The 20254-nt window shown below is 37.9% G+C and overlaps 1 protein-coding gene across 7 annotated transcripts in view; it reads left to right on the forward strand.

The window, feature by feature from the left end:
• Positions 1–20254, forward strand: part of LOC126293306 (glutamate-gated chloride channel) — a 1510688-nt gene that overhangs the window by 1418173 nt on the left and 72261 nt on the right. For all 7 annotated transcript variants that reach the window (XM_049986444.1, XM_049986443.1, XM_049986446.1 and 4 more), the window contains 2 exons: positions 8273–8425; positions 13389–13603. In XM_049986444.1, coding sequence (XP_049842401.1) covers positions 8273–8425; positions 13389–13603 — 368 coding nt within the window. The remainder of the gene's footprint in view (positions 1–8272; positions 8426–13388; positions 13604–20254) is intronic.

Consider the following 20254-nt stretch of genomic DNA (forward strand, 5'->3'; position numbering starts at 1 on the left):
CACTTCTGCAAGATTAAAGCTGTGTACAGGACCAGGGCTCGAACCTGTAACTGTGCATTCTGCAGGCACAATTCGCAACTTATCCCTGCTGAATTGATAAAAGCAGCCTGCATAAGGCAAGATTCTGGGTTTAGGTTCAAGTGTCACGTATGATTTTAATCTGCCTGGAAGTTTCAAAACAGTGCAACTACATTGCAGAGTATAATATTCATTCTGAGGAAAATGACTAGTCTGTGAATAAGCCATTTATCCCTAATCCTTTCTTCCAGGAGTTTAGTCAACAAGCCATTCAGAACGTAGAATAGAGGTACTAGTAGCAGTGAAGATACAATGACAGGTCATAAGCCATGCCCACATATCTCAGTCGAAGAGAGAATTGTGCGTGAAAGCACACAGTTTTATCCTGTTATTTTATTATCTTCCTTTGAAAGTTGTACTAGCTTTTCAAAGTACCCTCCCTGATTTTATGAACTGCTGCATGCATGTAAAACACTCGGCGAATGATTTGTGATGCTCTTTTGGAAGATCTTATTGGTACACCTTGTACACAAATATTGCTGCCTTCGGATAAGTAAATCAACAGCTGTGGATGGCTTCTTTCACTAGTTATCATCATCATAGTCATCATCACCATCATCGTCATCAACATCACCATCACCATCATTTTGTACAGTTTCCAGCCCTTGGCTAGGTTGTTTCGGAACATAAGCTTTTCCATGTTTTCTTTTCTTCCTATTGCATTCCTCTCCCCACTCTGTTCCCATATTGTCTTCTCTTCTTCACATATTCCATCACTCCAACAATCCATCTGTCTTTTGGTCTTCTTCTAGATTCTATCTTCCTATTGTCATTCTGTGAACCAGTCGTAGTATCCTGTCTACTCCTATTCTTTTAATATGCCCATACCATCTCAATCTCATCTTTTCAGTGATTTCTTTCATACCATCTCTTTCACTATTTCTCTCATTGTCTCATTCCTCGCATTACCCATTCTAGTAGGTTTTTGAAAGTTTTATTTATTATAGCTCAAAATTATGTAACCAAAGCCATGAAACTCCAAGAAGCATGTAGCTCAATCTGAACTCTCTAAATATTGGATGTATAAGAGGTACAAATTTTATAGAAATGGTACAAGTTAGGAGTCAGTACAATATAAGCAACTTCCCCTAAGTCCTGTGCTGATGCTTTGAAATTTCATCTCACAAGCCTCTGTCCTGCTCACCTGCCTTTTCTTCTGTTTCATATGTGATTATTGGAGCATAATATGCTTGGTATAACATTTACTTGCCTTTTGGGTGGTACATCTGTACTCTATAGAAGACTTATTGATCTCTGCAAGAATCCATGTGCTTGCCTACCCTTAGTACCTGTTCTCAAATACTTCCTTTCACTAGATCAGAGTCATCATGTGGATAAGGAAGTGTGTGGACCTGTAATTACTCAAGCAGGGACTTCATTTGTCCCTGTGGTGTGGTGGTGTGCCACAACTGTGGAATAGGATCTGGTGCAGACTGGTTTTGGATATTTCTTCTGTTTTTGTCTGTAGAGTCTGAGCTGGTAAAACTCCCGAATGCCGACCGGAGATTGCTGTCTTGCCTACATCCACAACTACTTGGCCACTTGCAGCAGAATATGAGGGGCATTCAAAAAGTTTCTGTTCAAAGACCATTCAACCCAGAACTGGTATTCCAATAAGGCAAACACACCGAGGGCATTGGTGCTGTCATCCGAACAATACAGGCTGAAGATACCCATTTGGTAAAACACCATGTCGTGCTAGGTGACGAAGCCTGCTGCACACCTTTGTCTGACAAGAATCATTGACTGCCCAAGGACTTTTATAAGGGACCAAAGGTGTGATAATCACATGGAGGAAGATCAGGACTATAGGACGGGTGCTCGAGTGTCTTCAACTGGAGTTGGCATAGCTTCTGAATTATGACATTTGCAATATGGGGACTTGCATTATTGCAATCAATATGGAACTTGATGCTGCTTTCCTCAACTGTTGTTTTTGACAGACATGCTGCCCAATACACATTCAATTGTTTGTCCTTCTGTCACCAAGAAAAGACTAACAGCATGTTCGTCCTGTTTGGACACATTTGATAATAACATCACCATAGTTCACGAATACCACAGTAACCCCTTGCCTACATGTGGCGATTATAATTCCACATTGTGCTACATTGCACATATGTTGCAGCAGTGCACCCCTTATGTGTGCAACTTTGTGCTCTTTTTTTAGTCTTGGTTGATGGACTTTTCCTGAGAGGACCAAAACACTTTAATATCATATCATTAAATTTCAGAGTTGAATTGATATAAACAAATTTCGTCACCAGTCATGATATAAAAATACTGATTTTGTCCACACAAAATCCAAATTTTTATAGCGTTTTGTTGGTAGCATTTTCTTCAGAGAGCTTTTTGCTCAGGGATTCTAATGTGTTGCATCTAGTGACTGCTGATCTTTTTAACACAAATACCCTCACCCAGGATTTTATAAATGACTGTCAGTCTGATTTTGAGATTGCACCCAATTTGTTGATATTTTCAGTGAGGATTATTTTCAGTCATTATGTGGACTTAAAGCTTTAGCTCTTCTGTTCATTTATATATTCATGTCACAAGCTATGCAGTGTACAAAGTGATTATAAATACCAGTTGTTTACAGATAATGGCGAGTAGTCACCTTGACAAATGTACAGTGTAGCTTGTTTCACTATAATATTGTGACAGATACATGTGAAAGATTGTCAAATCGTATCACTTTATGACATGGGCACTGACATTTCACTGTCTGCTCCTCCTGACAATCACATTGTGATGGTTGTTTTGAATATCCCTGCTCAATGAGACTGTCCTTCAAATTCATTATGCCTTTTGTTAGCCTAATCAGTGACTAAAATGTAGACCAGCAAAGTTTATCTCCATCTCCGTACCCCCTCTAGTAAAAGTTGTGATGGTTTTAGTCACTTTTGGAGGTGGTTAGTTCTTGTTGTCCAGACTTATATTTAATGCTCATTAAGTGTTGAGGATGCTGTACCTGGATTTCAGTTGTTGTATGCTAGATTGTAAGTATGGATTTCCTTCAACTTTCTGTATTCTAGCATCAACAGCCACTTTTTGGCAATTATTCAGTGAAGTGATGCCTACCTGCCAGTATACATTTCCCATAGATATTCGTTTCAGATACCCAGTGGTTAGTATTACTGTTTCATTAAAGACCACATCTACTGGCATTGCATGAATAGATTTCTTACCTTGCAGGGCAGATGTATCCCTTAGTGAGGCAACAAAGTACTGTGACAGATGATCTGAGAACCATCAACTGGGATTCCTTGTAAGTCCCAATAAGTTTATGAATGATAGTACTTTAAGCTGATCCCTTTTATTTAAGACTGTGATAATATCTCTGGTATTTGAATAACTAAGGTATTTTATTACAGAGCAGTGTTCTAGTGCCACACACTGATGGTTTACTTTGATTTTCCAGTTTGTTTGTCTGTTAAGCAGATTGAAAGCACACACTTGAAGTGATTGTGGGTTTTTCCTTGGCTTTGAGTGGTTTCTGCTACAATGCTCAGAAAAGATTTGCAAAGTTCAGAAGCTTTTGTTCTGCTCCCTCAAATTGTGTTGTGTGGATGGTGAAATTTGGCTACAGCCATAGAATACTATAGCTTTTCTTTTGCCTGGTACGCTCACTTGTGTATATGTTGAACAGTGCTGAAAGAATGCACTTATTTTGAGGGGGGCGGGGATTGTAATTACAACCTCTCACTATGATGTGGAGTGTATCAGTTTCACAATTATTATAACACATTTTCACAGTGAAAAATATTGTAACATGCTGACCATTCGTTTGGGTTCTCTAACTGCTTATACACCCTTTACTTTCAACAAAAAAAAACCTTCATTTGCACAGCAAAGTAGCAATTATTTTTCCAAAATCATAGCCGTGAATCATTTTATTGATTTTGCCGAACATTATATGGTGGTATAGGCAGATGAAAAATCAACTAATGACACACAACACACACACACACACACACTCACTCTCACACTCCCACACACCACCTGTTCCTGTATGGTTTGTTGAAAGCCGAATGTGTTACTTCTTGCTGATGAGTCCACTGCTTAGTGCTTTACTTGTCCAGTGAGTGGTTGTCTTTACTCATACCACTGTTCCTGTTCTGTACAGGATTTTCTAATCTATACAAATACTACAGTCATAAGAAGTTACTGAGTACATTGCCTGTCAGGTATGCATCAAAAAGAAGAATTTGAGAGCTGATAATAAGGAACTGCAAGGTCTGTTAGAAAAATACATGACCAGTGGCTGGAAAAACAACTGGCTTACTTGGTGCACTAATCATTGTCAAAGTAGTTCTGTTGGGACTCCATGCACTTCTCCTAATAGTGCCACCATTGTTGAAAGCATGCCAAAATAGCCTCTTTCAGAATGGAGTGTAGATTGGCCTTCTCTGTCATAATGTCCTCTCTCGTCTAAGATTGCTTTTCTTTCAATGTCCTCTTGACTTCAGCAAATAGCCAGAAGTCACAGAGGGCCAAATCAGGAGAGTAAGGAGCCTGCTGAAGCACAGGAATTTAGTTTTTTGCCAAAAAAAAAAGAACTGAATTGGGTGCAAGGAGTCTGCTGGAGTGTTGTTGTGGTGGAGGTGCCAATTACCTGTTGACCATAAGTCAGGTCTCTTGCATCGCACGGCATCACGTAGACAACAGAGGACACCCCTGTAGTACTCTTTGGTGATTTTTTGACCGTGTGGTGTACAATGCCACGGGAGTCGAAGAAAGCAGTCGGCATCACTTTGACATTGCTGCGCAAATGGCGGGCCTTCTTTGTTCTCAATTAGGAGAACTGCTGCCAATGTGGTGACTGGGACTTGGTTTCTGGGCTGTACCTATACACCTGGGACTTGTCATCGGTGATTATGGTGGTCACAAGGTGAGGGTCAGTGAATGTGGAGTCCAGTATGTTGTGTGAGACTTCAACACGAAGTTGCTTTTGCTCCACCATCAGCAGATCCAGCACAAACTTCGCTGACACTCTCTTAGTGGCCAAATCTTTGGTCACAGTGGAATGTGCCAAAAAAGTGCTGTTGCCCACCTCTTCTGCAATTTCTCTGATAGTCATACAACAGTCCTGCATCACCAGATAATTTACTTTGGTAATACCGGCTCATTTCGGCACGTTGATGGCCGACTGGAGCACGGCTCACTAGCCACCATTATTCAGCCGTCTTTAAGCTGGGTGTACCACTCCTTAATCTGTGTGGTGCCCATAGCATCCTCACTGAAAGCCAACTGAATCTTCCAAGTGGTTTCCACCTGGCTGTCACCCAATATCTGGCAGGATTTGATGCAGAAGTACAGCTCTAGTCATTCCATCATTTTGCTTGCAATATAAAACTGACACTTGCCAGGAACTGGCGCTATCGAAAGGTGAGAAAAAATTCATGCATGCGCACAAATATTCGAGGTTGGCTCTTGCAAGCATGCTAGATTCAGATCAATCGCAAAAATAAAAAAGTCGGATGATTTTCTAATGGACCTTGTGTGTAACAACTATAAAAGCACAAAAGAAGAACCAAGGAAAGTCAGGAAACAGGGCATATTTAATAAAAATGGCAATATGACCACATGTGTTGAAACGGAGAAACAGATACAGGAGGACTGGGTTGAAGAAATATATGAAACTGTAGGAGATCACACATGGCTAATATTGGAGCATGGATTGAATTGGAATGTGATAGAATGGACTATGGACCAAAGATATTGAGATGTGAAATGTAGCAGGCGATTAAAGGTTTAAAACATGAAATTGATGGGCTATAAGAGTATACCAACTAAATCTCTGAAGGCAAGTGGCCTGAAGATTATGTTTAAACTATTATAGTCCCTTTACCAAATAAATACAACACCAAATAATGCAAATATTGCAGGATAGTCACCATATGTTAAATCATAAAGACCTGTTATTCAATTAGAAAGAAGATCTTAGTGATACACAGGGTAGGATACATTTTAGACATAAGCAGAAAGAGGAACATGAGATGCTACTGGAAGTTTGAGGATGATGTGCTAGAAGTTAACAAGGATATGCACATTTGTTTCCTTGATTGGGGTAAGCTGTTTGATAGAGTGAACTGGAATATCCTCCTGAAAACCTTGAATGATCTCAGTATAGACTCGGAGGGGGTAAACTGGTAAGGAAACTGTATACAGGGTGGAACGTGATGGTAAGGTGGAAACATGTGAAACATAAAGATCATAAGACAGGGGTGTTGACTGTCATTGAGACTTTTCAGTGTTTGTGCAATGGAACTAACAGAGACAGCATTAGAAAAAGTGAGAGGCAAAATAGTAGGAGGAGAAATGATAAAGATGATTATGTATGCTGACAACCAGTGTGACCGAATTGCAGGAAGAACTGTAGTTACAATGGAGAGAATCATCGAAGATTGAGGGATGAGATAAGTGCAGGAAAGATCAAATAATGAGAACCAGTAAATGGGAAGATTCTGCAAAAATATCCGCGAAGAGAAAGATCTCGGAGCAAATAAAATATTTTAGGTACTTAGGAAGTTTGGGGACATAAAACAAGAGCTGTGTAGAGGAAGTATGAAGTAGAATCCAGAATGAAATTTTAACTCTGCAGCAGAGTGTGTGCTGATATGAAACTTCCTGGCAGATTATTACTGTGTGCCAGACTGACACTCAAACTCGGCATCTTTGCATTGTACGGGCAAGTGCTGTACCATCTGAGCTACCCAAACACAACTCACACCCCATCCTCACAGATTCACTTCTGCCAGTACCTCATCTCCTACCTTCCAATCTTCACAGAAGCTCTCCTGCAATGTTGCAGAACTAGCACTCCTGAAAGAAAGGACATTGTGGAGACATGGCTTGCCACAGCGCGAAAAGCTAAGGTCACGAGTTTGAGTCTCAGTCCAGCACACAGTTTTAATCTACCAGGATATTTATGAAGTAGAATATCTGTAGGTGAAGGAGCCACTGAAAATGTGAAAGAATTGTAGACAGCAAAAGGAATTCAGATAGAATTAAGTATGGGGCTTTCTGAATATTCTGTTTGGAGTGTAGTTTTATAAGGAAGTGAACAATGAACAATAAGAACAAGAACATAAAAAATTCTTGGATAGTTCTGAAATATGCTTGTAAAGTAAAATGCTAAAAGCAAAGGGGACTGACAAAAGACCTCTTAGAAGGGAAGAGAAGCCGATACAAATACGAGAATGTTAAACTGTTAAGGATGAGAGAAGGATAACTTAAGATAATAAAGATAAGAATAAAGGTTAGAATAAAGAAAATTAGAAGGGTATTGGATATCACAAAATCAGAAACCTTCCAGGAGAAAATTGAAAGATGTGTGTAGAGTGGAGTAGATAACGCAGTGGGAAGGGGAAAATATGGGTCAAAATGAAGTGAAGGGTGTGGTAAGAATAGTTTGTGTTAAAGAGATCCATGTTGGGCCAGTATTGTAAGGAATATTTAGATGCTGTGTGTGTTAGCCTGACTGAATTGTCTTATGCCCTCCAATACTACTGAGAGATCTTGCCCATGTTCAGTGCTGATGTTACTGGCAAATAAACCACTAGACAAGGTCTATATAGCTGCTTTTGTCACATATCAGTATTTCTCTTGATGTTTTGAAAAATGCCTGAAACTTGCCATTAGTCAGTGTTTTAAAATAATTTGGCCTCTTATGATGTATATAATTCATGCAAATGTGAATTACTCTGTTGTAATTTTGTATTATATTGTGTCAAAAGTCACTTTTGTATATATTAATTAATGCATATAGCTAAGTTCCTGTATGTACAGTTATTAATTTTTTTTTTAAATTCATCTGTATGACCAATGCCAATGCCATACCATAAAGCCTTAGCCTTGAATTTTATAACATGCAGTACTGGTATTGAAGCATAATTTTGCACAGTTTTACTGAATGCATATTCTTGTGTATCACTGTTCTTCAAAACAGTTATAAACATTTTTGTAATTTTCTGCAAGCAGCTCTTATGCTTTAATTCATTGCTGTATACCGGCACTTAATAAGCACACATAAACTTATTGTAGCTTGAAACAGCTTCTTACAGTAATTATTTCTAGCCATTCAGGAACTAGGAATAAGATTGTATCAATGATTTTAGAGCTTACCTTTCCAATTAAATTTACTTCGTAGTACAGGAACTGTTTTGCTAATGCATTTAATTCTTTTTCATAGGTAACTACAGTTGTTTGAAGGTGGATCTGAGCTTCACTCGTGATCGTGCCTTCTACTTCACGACAGTGTTCATACCGGGCATTATCCTTGTTACCTCTTCTTTCATTACCTTTTGGCTCGAGTGGAATGCAGTTCCTGCAAGAGTCATGATTGGTAAGTGTTAAATGTTCCATCCAGAACCTTGAGTTATTTTATTGCATAATAAGAAAAACTACACTTCTCTTCGAATTCAAAATCCACATCTGTATAGACAAAGTAAATGAAAATATGCAACACCAAGAAGGAGGCATGGTATTTATACTTTTGAACTCTATCCACATACTTGTATCATATACATGCAGGTCGATCAACATAATACACAAACAAGAAAAAAATCACAACACCAAAAAACAATTAATATAGAGTATCGAAATTTTGGAAATAAATTTCTCTCGATAATGTATTAAAGTGATTCACGTTGCAAGTTCACAGGTTAGCATAAGTGTAAGATGAACTATTGCAAATGTGAAATGCTGTTACATTAATAACCGGTGTAACTGCCAGAATGTTGAATGCAAGCAAGCAGATGTGCATACACTGCATTTTACAGGTGCTGGATGTCAGTTTGTAGGCTGCAGTTCTATGCGTGTTTCACTTGGTCAGTCTATACAGTGATGGTTAATGCTTATTCTGGATGACACTGGAGCTGTTATTTGATGATGAATTAAAACAGCGGTATGTGGGGGAGTGTTATCCTGTTGGAAACATCCCCTGGAATGCTGTTCATGAGTGGCAGCACAACAGGTGAAATCACCAGATTGAAGTACAAATTTACAGTCAGGATGCATAGGATAACCACAGCAGTGCTCCTGCTGTCATATGAAATTTCATCCGAGCTGTAATTACGGGTGTAGGTCCAGTGTGTCTTGCATGCAGACAGGTTGGTTGTAGGCCCTAAATTGCCTCCTTCTAACCAACACAGTGCCATCACTGAGACCGAAAGAGAACCAGCTTTCATCGGAAAACACAACGAACCTCCACACTGCCCTCCAGTGAGCTCTTGCTCGACACCACTGAAGTCGCAAATTGTGGTGGTTTGGGGGTCAGTGGAATGCATGCTGCAGGGTGTCTGACTTGGAACTGTCCTTGAAGTAGCTGAAGTGTAACAGTTTGTTGTTTCATTGTGGTGCCAACTACTGCTCAAATTGCTGTCGCAGATGCGGTACGATGCACCACAGCCGTAAGCTGAACACGTAGGTCTCCCCTTATGGTACTGCCACCCGATTGTAAAGAGCCCGGTCTTTTTGCGACCGTACATTCTTGTGACCACTGCTAACGGCAATCATGTACATTGGCTACATTCCTGCCAAGTCTTTCTGCAGTATCACAGAAGGAACATCCAGCTTCTTGTAGCCCTGTCAATGACTTCTTTGAAACTCAGTGAGGTGATGATAACGCTGTCTTTGTCACCTTAAAGACATAACCAATGCTCACGAGCATTACAGGCGTTTATTGAAAGCAAACCTGGTTTGTGTTCTCATAGTGGTGCTACTATCACCACTCTTGTGTGTCTGGTGTGACATGGGAATAGACATGACCTTTCAGATTTAGAAAGAGGCCTGCAAACTTTCATTTATGTCATACAATTCCTTCTCAGTACTGTGATATTTTTTTTTTTCTGTCAGAGTATTTGTATAAAAAAATAGATAACATAAACTGTAGATTAAACACATGGTAATGTACCAATTATTAGGGTCACATAACATATTTTGAGAATTCAATATATTGTAAGTCCCATTATATGCTGCAGATAGAGCATCTAAATGTCACAGCTTGTTATCAAAGTGGTTCTCGAAATTCCCTCATGTGGTTCATATCCACAAAATGTAAACCTTGATTCCTGTGTAACTGTGGTAAGAAAGCTGGCAGTCTTATCTCAGACATTTTACTCATCTACCAAACTAAAATAATGAGAAATAAAAATCAGGTAGTACCTTAATCCAAGTTGCTTAAGAGTAATAAATGAAATGGATTATAGTTATATGTATCAAATTATTTAAAATATGCAGAGTAGGACAGTGGTCACTGGCATAAGCTTGTGCACGTTGTCAAAAGTGTTACCATAAATGGTTCAACAGCTATATATGAAAGTGCAGCAGACAGTTGGCATCACCTCCAGAGTGATGGTTAAACCATTTGTATACTGGATACTATCTTACAGTATGTCCGCACTCACGCTCAAAAAACCACCATAAAAGGCACATAGAGACTACTTCCCATTATACACATGTTGATGTCTCCTTTGCATCTCTAGTGTGGGAGGAATGACTGTTTAAATGTCTCTGTGCACAGTTAAATCTGCAAGAAGTCTGAGGTTACAATTAATGTGTGCCAGGTCAGTGTACAGTAAAAACAGCAAGGACATGCCTGAAGTTACTTCTGCATTTGGTTTTAATGCTTCATCTGAGATAAAATGCTAAATTCTCCTGACAAAGGAATCATTGGGCCAGTCACATATTTTACTTGAGACCCCATATGACTGTACTTTCCTTAATAAGGCTCAGATTAATATCAAATCAAATGCTTTTAGAAAGCCAAGAAACACTAGATAAAGATGTATTTAATTCCTTCCAGCCTTTTTAAATGTGTATGAGAAAGTGAGTTGTGATATAGTACTTACTCATTCAACTGAGCAAAGCAAAAAAGTGTTGTGTTCCTCGTGATATAGCTGAAATTGATCTTTAACCCTTTTAACTGCTCTGGACTTAATACGCACGCCTTTGTACCTGTCCCTGTGTGCTCTGAACGTGTTTACGCACACCACCAATCCTTCTAACTCATACTCTAAACGTGTCTATGCATAGAGACATTCAGAGTACCAGGTACAAGGACTGATAGCACGCATAAACACATTCAGAGCACACAGGGACAGGTATAAAGATGCACGCATTAACACGTCCAGTGCAGTCAAAGGGTTAAACAAGTATATCTTTACTGTGAAAACTGTCTTTGTCGTCCACTTAGTATGATTTTCTGCTCCTTCAAAATGTTACGAAGTAATTCCAAAACTTCTTTCTGGAGTATCTGCATTGAAAGAAAGTGATCCTAAATCTAATAATGTTAAAGCGGACATCATAAGGCACTCCATTGTTACCAGCCACACATACATTCATGTTCAGTTTCATCCAGCTACCTCTACATCATTCGAAAATCATCATGTCTGGGCCAGTGAGTCAAACAACTCCTCAAAACTGTTTCAGAAATGTAATTACAGAACAGGAGGTACAAGAGATCATGATTAATCATTTTGTTTTTACATTTGTACAGGCGGCATTTAGTCAATCTGTGTCAGTTACATGTGTGTCCCTTTCATCCTGTGGTTCCTTCCTTTTTAACCTTTTCAAACCTAACCCTTCCTACCCCTGAGGAAAGAACTAACAGGTCTGAAAGCTAGGATGGTACTATCACTTTTATTTTTATAATGTGTCTGTCAGCAGTACTAAAAATTTTGCCTCCTGAAAGCGAGTACTAATCCTTTCTTGGTCACACAAGAGTTGACATTGCAGTGCCAAATGTGTGTACCCATTCATCCCTCATTGCTTGTACACTGTTTTTTCAGTCCTACAATTTAGGTTCATTCAGTCTGCAACAGTAGTATATAATGAATCACTGTACATGAGTGTGTCCATCAGTTGCAGGAAGTCTAAAAATTAAGGTAAGGCCCATTCCAACTTAGAATGGTGACCACAATTTGTAAGTCGTTTGTTCAGGAGCTAAATAAAGACTTGTATGGGAAAAGGCATAGGAATATGTTGCACATAGCACAGAAGGTATCACAGACTGAGAGATTTGCCGTAAGTGCACAGCATGAATAAGGATAATAATAAAAACAATATATAACTGTCAGAAACTAATAGGTAATCTGTTAACACAGTTTACTTTGTTTCTGTTGCAGTGCAGAAGTTTTCCTGTACCCTTGGGTTTAGGTTTAACACAATATTTTATTAAAGCACAATAAATGGCTATTATTTTTACACAAAATACTTGTTTGACTTGGGTTAGTCTTCTTGGTGCCTACTGCATGTTGTTATTCTAATCAAATCCATACCTGGCAGTAAAAAACTCACACGCCCAGTATTTTTAATTACACAATTTCTGACTGTTTTATACAAATTCCCCTGCTCTATCAGACCATACTCATACATTTCTGATGATACTGAACTTTCTGTAAGTGACATGAATGAACTGGATGAGTTTAGCTCCTTCTACACAGGGCTTTGACTTTTTTTATGCATAAATATTCTACAGAGCTATTCAGCACTGTTGTTGTTGTTTGCTGTGTATGCCTACAGTTAAAATAAGAAAGCATTACGACATCTTCTACAGAATGTCCTGTAATCTCTTGAAACTAGAACTTCCTTTGAGTATTGTGTAGCAGCATTGGTGTAATAATAATGATGGACATTTCCGCTTGGCATTCGTCAGTGTACTGTATCTACTGGTAGTGTTAAAATTTGTGAGACAGATTGTGTTGTATGATGCAGGTCACATGTAAGTAAAAATTGTGGTGAAATTCACCACTGTAATCAGCATGAAAATTAGAAATTTCCCCAAGTAAAGTAAAAAATCAGGTCTACACTAAGTTGTTAATGATGGGGAAATACAGACAATTGTTAACAGTATGATGAAAAGGAAAGCTGCTACTCACCATACAACAGAGATGCTGAGTTGCACATAGATACAACAAAAGACTCACAATTAAAGCTTTCAGTCATTAAGTTCTTCATAAACAATAGATGACACACACACACACACACACACACACACACACACACACACACACAACTGCAGTCTCAGGCAACTGCAGTTTGGTTTCAGTTGCCTTAGACTGCCGTTACATGCCATCATGGATTTCCCATTGTTTGAGAATTGATAACAGGATTTTAAGGAAACAACAACTGCATAAAATTTTGGCTTACACGTAAATTGTTTGAAAATGCAAAGTGGTCCAAGTGGATGTTCATGTTTCTAAGGTCAAAACTGAAATTTGTGGTGGAATATTGTTGTAACTATTTTTGTGTAAGTTACAAATTATTCAATAAGCTGGAAAGGTAACAGCATTTTTCCTCTGCAAAAGGTGTAACAACAATGCTCAACTTCTTCACAACATCAAACGGGTTCCGATCGACTCTCCCTGTTGTGTCCAATCTGACAGCAATGAATGTTTGGGATGGAGTGTGCATGTGCTTCATCTACGCGAGTCTGCTGGAGTTTGTGTGCGTGAACTACGTAGGACGGAAACGACCACTGCACAATGTTGTGTACCGCCCGGGTGAAAACCCTGTAACCCAGGTAAGCTGTACAACCACAATATTTGGTGTGTTTATATGTCAGTATTACATTTATTTATTTTTGGTTTATCATGGAATAAAGCAGGCTAATAGTCAATACCAATGAAGGCCAGTGTGGGACATATTTGTTTTTTGGACTTGTGAATTTTGTTTTAATTGGTGATTTTATGTGGTCACCCTATCCATCAGATTCAGTCCTGATTCAACAGTGGCATATTTCCTCCTACCAGCTGCTGTAAATGAAGATGGATTACATCAAGATCTGCAGTATGTTGCAGGGTGAAAACCTTTTAGTGGTGTTACTACTTATTAGTTAATGTACAAAACTGGTATTTGAAAATTGCAAGATGGTTTATTAACTGTCACTATGAATTCTTTGTAGGAATATTCATGGAGATTTACTCTCATTCAAGTGGAATTTTCACTATTAGGAACACTTGTCCTTTAAAGATACCCAGTTTCTGTCTGCCTAGTACAGTGTTGGGTTGGCAATCTCAGTTTTATTTTTTATCCCTGTGTTCTGAAGAAGACACAAGCAATGACAGTAGTGTTCCACCTGTAACAATCTTACAAACAAGACATTAAACGATAAGATGAATACAGAAAGCAATAAGACTGAAAATACAGTATTCTGATATTTTCACCTTGTTGATGGTAAGCTGTAAATAAAGAACATGTTCCACAAAAAATGATTGGGGATGTACTAATTTCTTTGTGTCACATAATTCGATAACTACTTGAGAAAGAAGGAAATAGCAGGTCCAGGTTCAGATGATTCTTATGCTGTTGCTATTTCCTGTCAGAACACTGCCCTCTGCAGTTGTGCAACAGAAAGTTCCTTTTCTTTGCTGCACCACCTATTAATAATAATCTAATCTCATACAATTTGAAAAAAAATTGTTTAGTGTGTGTCTTGGGAATCACTTTTGTAGAACGCTACCAGATCTATGCTATGAGGATTGTCCAGAAAGTAATGCATTGCACTTTTTTCTTCAACAGTTCTTTAGTGAACATAATGAAAATTACACACACGAAAGAAAGGTGTTTTATCTGCACAGTCTATTTTTCCAAGTAATTTCCATTCCTTTCTACGGCCTTGCTGCAGTGCGAAGCAAGGTCGTGTGTGCCCTGTCGGTACCAATCCGTGTTCTGGTGGCAGAGCCCGTGGTTCACTGTGTGTATCACCTCCTCATCATCCTCAAAATGTCTTCCACAAATGGCATCCTTTAATGGCTCAAACAAATGGAATTCTGATGGGGTTAAATCAAGTGTGTCAGGTGTGACAGCCATGGATGGTCTTCCCGACCACTGCAAATCGTGAAGTTCTGCCGAACCGCCTTCTGATGACCTCACCCTCTGTGCCCAGCACATAACGGTATTTATATAGACAACAGATGCTCCATAGACATTGCACAAGCATTTGTGAATATTCCCCACAGTTTTTTCTTTGCAGTGAGAAATTCAATAATGGCACATTGCTTGTAACATACATCACCTATAGACGCCATTTTGAAACTGTCATGCAGCTACTTGTTGTAAGTGACAGACACCTGGTGCACCCACTCAGGAGACTTCAAATAATAACATATGTTTCGCATGTTTTTGGCTAAGAAAAAAAGGGGTACATTGCCTTCTGGGCAACCATCATAAATGAAGAGATCTGATACAGAATTAACTATGACCTGATTTCTGCTTATGAGTAATGTGTTTCATATATGTGTTGCACAGAAAAATTAACCCTTCAGTTGCCTTCTAAAAATGTTTAACATTTCCTTTTTTCAGAAATACTTTTCCTGCTGTTGCCAGTCTGCAATTTCTCTCATTTTTACTTTTGCCACGAATAATTATTTTGGTATGAAAATATAAAAACTTGTCTGTACTTTCAGCATCTCTTTTTCCGCAATCCAATTCCCTCAGCATCACCTGACTTAATTCAGCTACACTCTTGAATTTTACTCTTATTTATGTTCATCCTGCAACATCTTTTCAAGGGCATTATTCATTCTATTCCACTGATCTTCTCAGTCTTTGCTGTCACAGACAGAATTACTAAGTCATGGGCAACCTTTAAAATTTTATTTATTCTCCCTAACCTTAAATTGCATTTTGTGTTTGCATAAATGCCATCATTCAATAAATGCCCCTTTTATCAGTCTTCACAACCTTAAGATGCTGTCCTTGTTGTTAATTTTATATGAGGTATTTGCTTATTCTTAAACAAATTTCTGTAATCTACTTTCTTCCTTTGACTTCTTTCATTTGGCGTCTTTCCTGTTGAAATTTCTTTTTTTCACCTAGTATTTTACCTTTATTTTGTTTGCATCTTAGTAGTCTGTGACCACTTCAGTTCTGAAATGGTTTAAGATTGTCACAGATGTTTGATAAAATATTGTCTGTGTCATTTTTAGTTTCATATGGTCATTGCCAACCTATTTTCTGTTTGCTTTCTTCTATTGTGTTGTGTTAAGGATAAGCATGTTGTTATTGGAAAATACTTTTAGTGTGTTACCTCAGCCATTGATGTTATAGCAACAAAACTTTTCCACAGAAGAAACATTCTTCTGTAGTTTTTGTCTGACTTTCACATTAAATTATTCCAGCATCATCTTGTAGTGTGATTTGTTGTCATTTATCAGTAACAGTAACTCTTCATAGAGGTCTTCTGCCACCTCACCAGAGTATAAGCCTGCTGGTGCATTGACTTGAGTAACTATGGAAAATCATGTTTACTTTTAAAACAAGTCTTGTTACTCTGTTTTAGATTCTTCAGTGCCTGTGATATTGTCAGTGAGTACCATAAAAAACCACAAAACTGAGTTTTTCTGTTATAAAAGTTGTTTTGTGATAATTGTCAAAGACTCTCATCAGCCTGCTACTGCTACCTAGTGAAATTCAACTCTGTAGCTCCCCAAGTCTTGTTATACAAAGGTTGCCCAGAAAGTAATGCACCACATTTTTTTCTAAGCTGAAAACAATTCTACAAATGCAAAATGTACATATATATTATCTGAAGTCTCCTGAGTATGCGCACCAAGTTCCCGTCATATCCGATAGGTAGCATAGCTGCAGGACAGTTTCAAATGGCATCTGTAGGTGATGTACATTACAAGCAACATGCCATCATTGAATTTCTTACTGCAGAGACAGAAATTGTCTGTAATATTCACAAATCCTTTGGAGCATCTGCTGTCGGCAGAAGTACAGTTAGTCGCTTGGCCCGGAGAGTAAGGTCATCAGGAGGCGGTTTGGCAAATCTCCATGATTTGCAGTGGTTGGGGAGGTCATTAATGGCTGTCGCACCTGACATGTTGCAGCGAGCTGATGTTCTCATTCATGTGGACAGACGTATTACGACTCAGCAGTTGATGCTGCATCTGTCGATCAGCAAAGAACATGTGTATGCAATTATCTAGAGTCTTGGATATTCAAAAGTGTATGCAAGATTGGTCCCATGGTATCCAACGGTGGATCACAACTCACACAGGAAAAACCTTTGTCTTGTTTGTTGCAACATTTTGAAACTGAGGGGCCTTATCGTCCCAAATTGTGACAGGTGATGAAACCTGGGTTCAACATTTTGAGCCCGAAACAAAATGACCATTGATGGAACGGCACCATTCCCACTCCCCACAGAAGAAAAAATTCAAAGTAACTGCTTTATTTACTTTTTATTTATTTATCCATCCATAGACAATAAATATTGTAGGGATGTTGTCCAAAAGTACATGTAAATTTATGGAAAACAATCTGTGCAAAAGGAACATACAAAATTTTACAATAAGTAGTACAAAGAATAATACTACAAAATTGTACAAAAAACTGTACAAAGAATAATACTTGGTCATACAAGACACAGTACAACTTCTTATACATGTATACTAACAGTATTGTAACTGCACAGTCTGTTTGCCCTAAGGCTTTACTTTTGTCTTCCCTAAACAGTAAGCCCTTATATTCACTGCAATAATTCAGTAAAGATTTTACCACAGTCAACAGCTGTCCATCAGATTAAAAAAATTAGTAGAAACTTTAGGGGCTGAAAGACAGTGTTTTCGGTTTTGCCTTAATGTAAACATTACCAGAATTATTTATTGGCCTAAATAGTCATTTACCGAGTAAAAACATTGTTTAAGTAGAATTTCTTTAAATTCTACTTTAAATCCGTTTTCATCTTCTAACTTTTTGGTATTGGCCAGCAGCATGTTGTACAGTTTTGTACCCATATGGCTCACATGCCTTGGTGTGTGTGTTCTTTTTGTTCACTGAGTATGGAGTGCTGTGCTATTTCGAGTATTGTAGTTATGCAAGTCTGCATTTGTCTGAAAATCTGCAAGGTGGACCCTAACATTTTAAACACATTTGTATATGTATAAGGAAGGTGTTAGAACTTTAAGCTTGTTGAATAAGGGTTTGCATTGTATCAGTGGATGACTGTGTGTTATTATTTGGTTAGCCCTTTTCTATAACAGTAAGATTTGTTTGAAACAGCAAGCGGAGGAACCCTAAAATATTACTCTGTATATTCCAAGAGACTGAAAATAGCCAAAATATACCATTTTGCACCCTCTGCAGTACAAACATTTCCAATAATTCTAAGAGCAATACAATCTGAGTCAAGTTTCTATACAAGTTTCATTACATGATCATTAAAATTAAGATTTTCATCTACGTGAATCCCCAGCAATTTTGTTGATGCCACTCTGCCTGTGGCCTTGTTACCCAACAACAGATCAAGATTTACATTTTGACATATTTTCCCAAACTTTATATAATTTGTTTTATTTGCATTGAACCAAGTGTAGACATTCTTTATCATTTGATCAGTAGTTGTTTGCAGCATTTGCTTTGGTGCACCTATTGTCACACTAGTGTCATCTGCAAACCCATCTGAGGTGTGAAAGTCATTTATGTAGACAAGGAACAATAAGGGACATAGAATACTGCCTTGCAGCACTCCTATTTCCACTTTTCCCCATCTGATACTAAATTTATTTTGTGGTTGGAGTAATCTGACATCACCCCTAAAATCTGTGTTCTGCTTTGTAGGTATGATTCAAACCACTTTTTCTCTGTCCGATGAATACCTAATGCTTCCAGTTTTTGTAAAAGAATGTCAAATGCTTTGGAGAGATGTAAATTTATTCCTACTATCCTGTTGTCTTTTTCTAGAGTTTTGATTATTTCTTCAGTGCAGCACATTACTGCTGTTTCTGTATTTTTACCTGCCTGGAAACCATGCTGATTTCTGTTTAGTAACTTATGGTCATTTAGATATGTGTTGATTCTGTACTTCATTAATCTTTCTATTATTTTGTAAATGTTGGAAGGAGGGATATTGGCCGATAGTTTTCTACCTTACGCTTGTCGCCGTTTTGAATAAGGTTTCACTTTTGACATTTTCATCCTTTCTGGAAACACTCCTTTACTAAATGGTAAGTTGGCTATGTATGCCAAGGGCCTTGTGATTTTTGCAGCTGTCATTGTTATGATATAAACAGGCACCTCATCCACTCCTGCTAACATTTTAGGTTTCAAGGATTTAATTACTTTGAACACTTCATGTTCATCTGTTGGATGTGACCTCGTGCTACAAGCAGCTTTTGGAAATTCATGTTTTTCTTGGTTTGTAAATTTCAATCTTAATGAAATTGTTGCATTTTTGAATAATTGTTGATGTAATTTGGCAAATCTTGTTTTTTAATATTGACATTTTCTGTGTTTTTGAGAATGATATCCTGGTCTTCGCATCTCTTTCCTGTTTCAGTCTTCACAATACCCTGTGAGGCTTTTGATTTGTTATCAGACTGTCTTATTAAGTTGTCATTACTCATAAATTTTGCCTTGGCAGTTACTTTTTGATATACCCTCTTGTAATTCTTAACGTATTCTATGAACTGTGGATCTATAGACGTCTTCAATTTTGAATTTAGTCTTTTTAGAGTTCCACAAGAAGTTTTGGTGCCAACTTTGATCCAAGAACTTGGCTTTGTATTGTGATGTGATGTGATTTGATTCTTGACAGTTTCTTTGGAAAGCACATTTCAAAATATCCCATGAAAATTGAAAAAAAAAAGTGTTATAAGCATCATTCGTATTTGTTAGGGACAGCACTTCTGCCCAGGACTCACTAGTCAGGATATTTGTAAATTCTACACAGTTTTCAATGGAAAATTTTCTTTTATACATGAAGTACTGTTTTCCCTTGCAGTGACATTGAAGGAATTTTGAGGACAAGAGCATTATGGTCTGATAATCTCAAATCAGTATTTGTTACTTCTACTTCGGTGGGTTGTAGATTTGAAAATAAATAATCTATAAGACTGTTTGTATTATATGTTATTCTTGTGGGTTCTTGTATGTGTGGAAACAGATTGAAAATACATAATAGATTTAGGAATTGATTTTTTAGCCTACATTCATTCATAAGATTTATGTTGAAATCCCAACAGATGACTACAGTGACTCTTTCAGTAAAAAGAATGTGAAGCAGTATTTTTTTTATTATTATTAAAGAATATGTCAATATCCCCAGTAGGTGCTCTGAATATTGCTATAACTACAGCTTTTCCCTGTATTTCATACAACTATATTGCTGCTGCTTCAAAATGATTTTCCACACTCAGTAATTCAGCTTCACACCTTATTTTGTACC

The sequence above is a fragment of the Schistocerca gregaria genome, chromosome 10, assembly GCF_023897955.1.
Source record: "Schistocerca gregaria isolate iqSchGreg1 chromosome 10, iqSchGreg1.2, whole genome shotgun sequence".
In the NCBI taxonomy this organism is placed as follows: domain Eukaryota; kingdom Metazoa; phylum Arthropoda; class Insecta; order Orthoptera; family Acrididae; genus Schistocerca; species Schistocerca gregaria.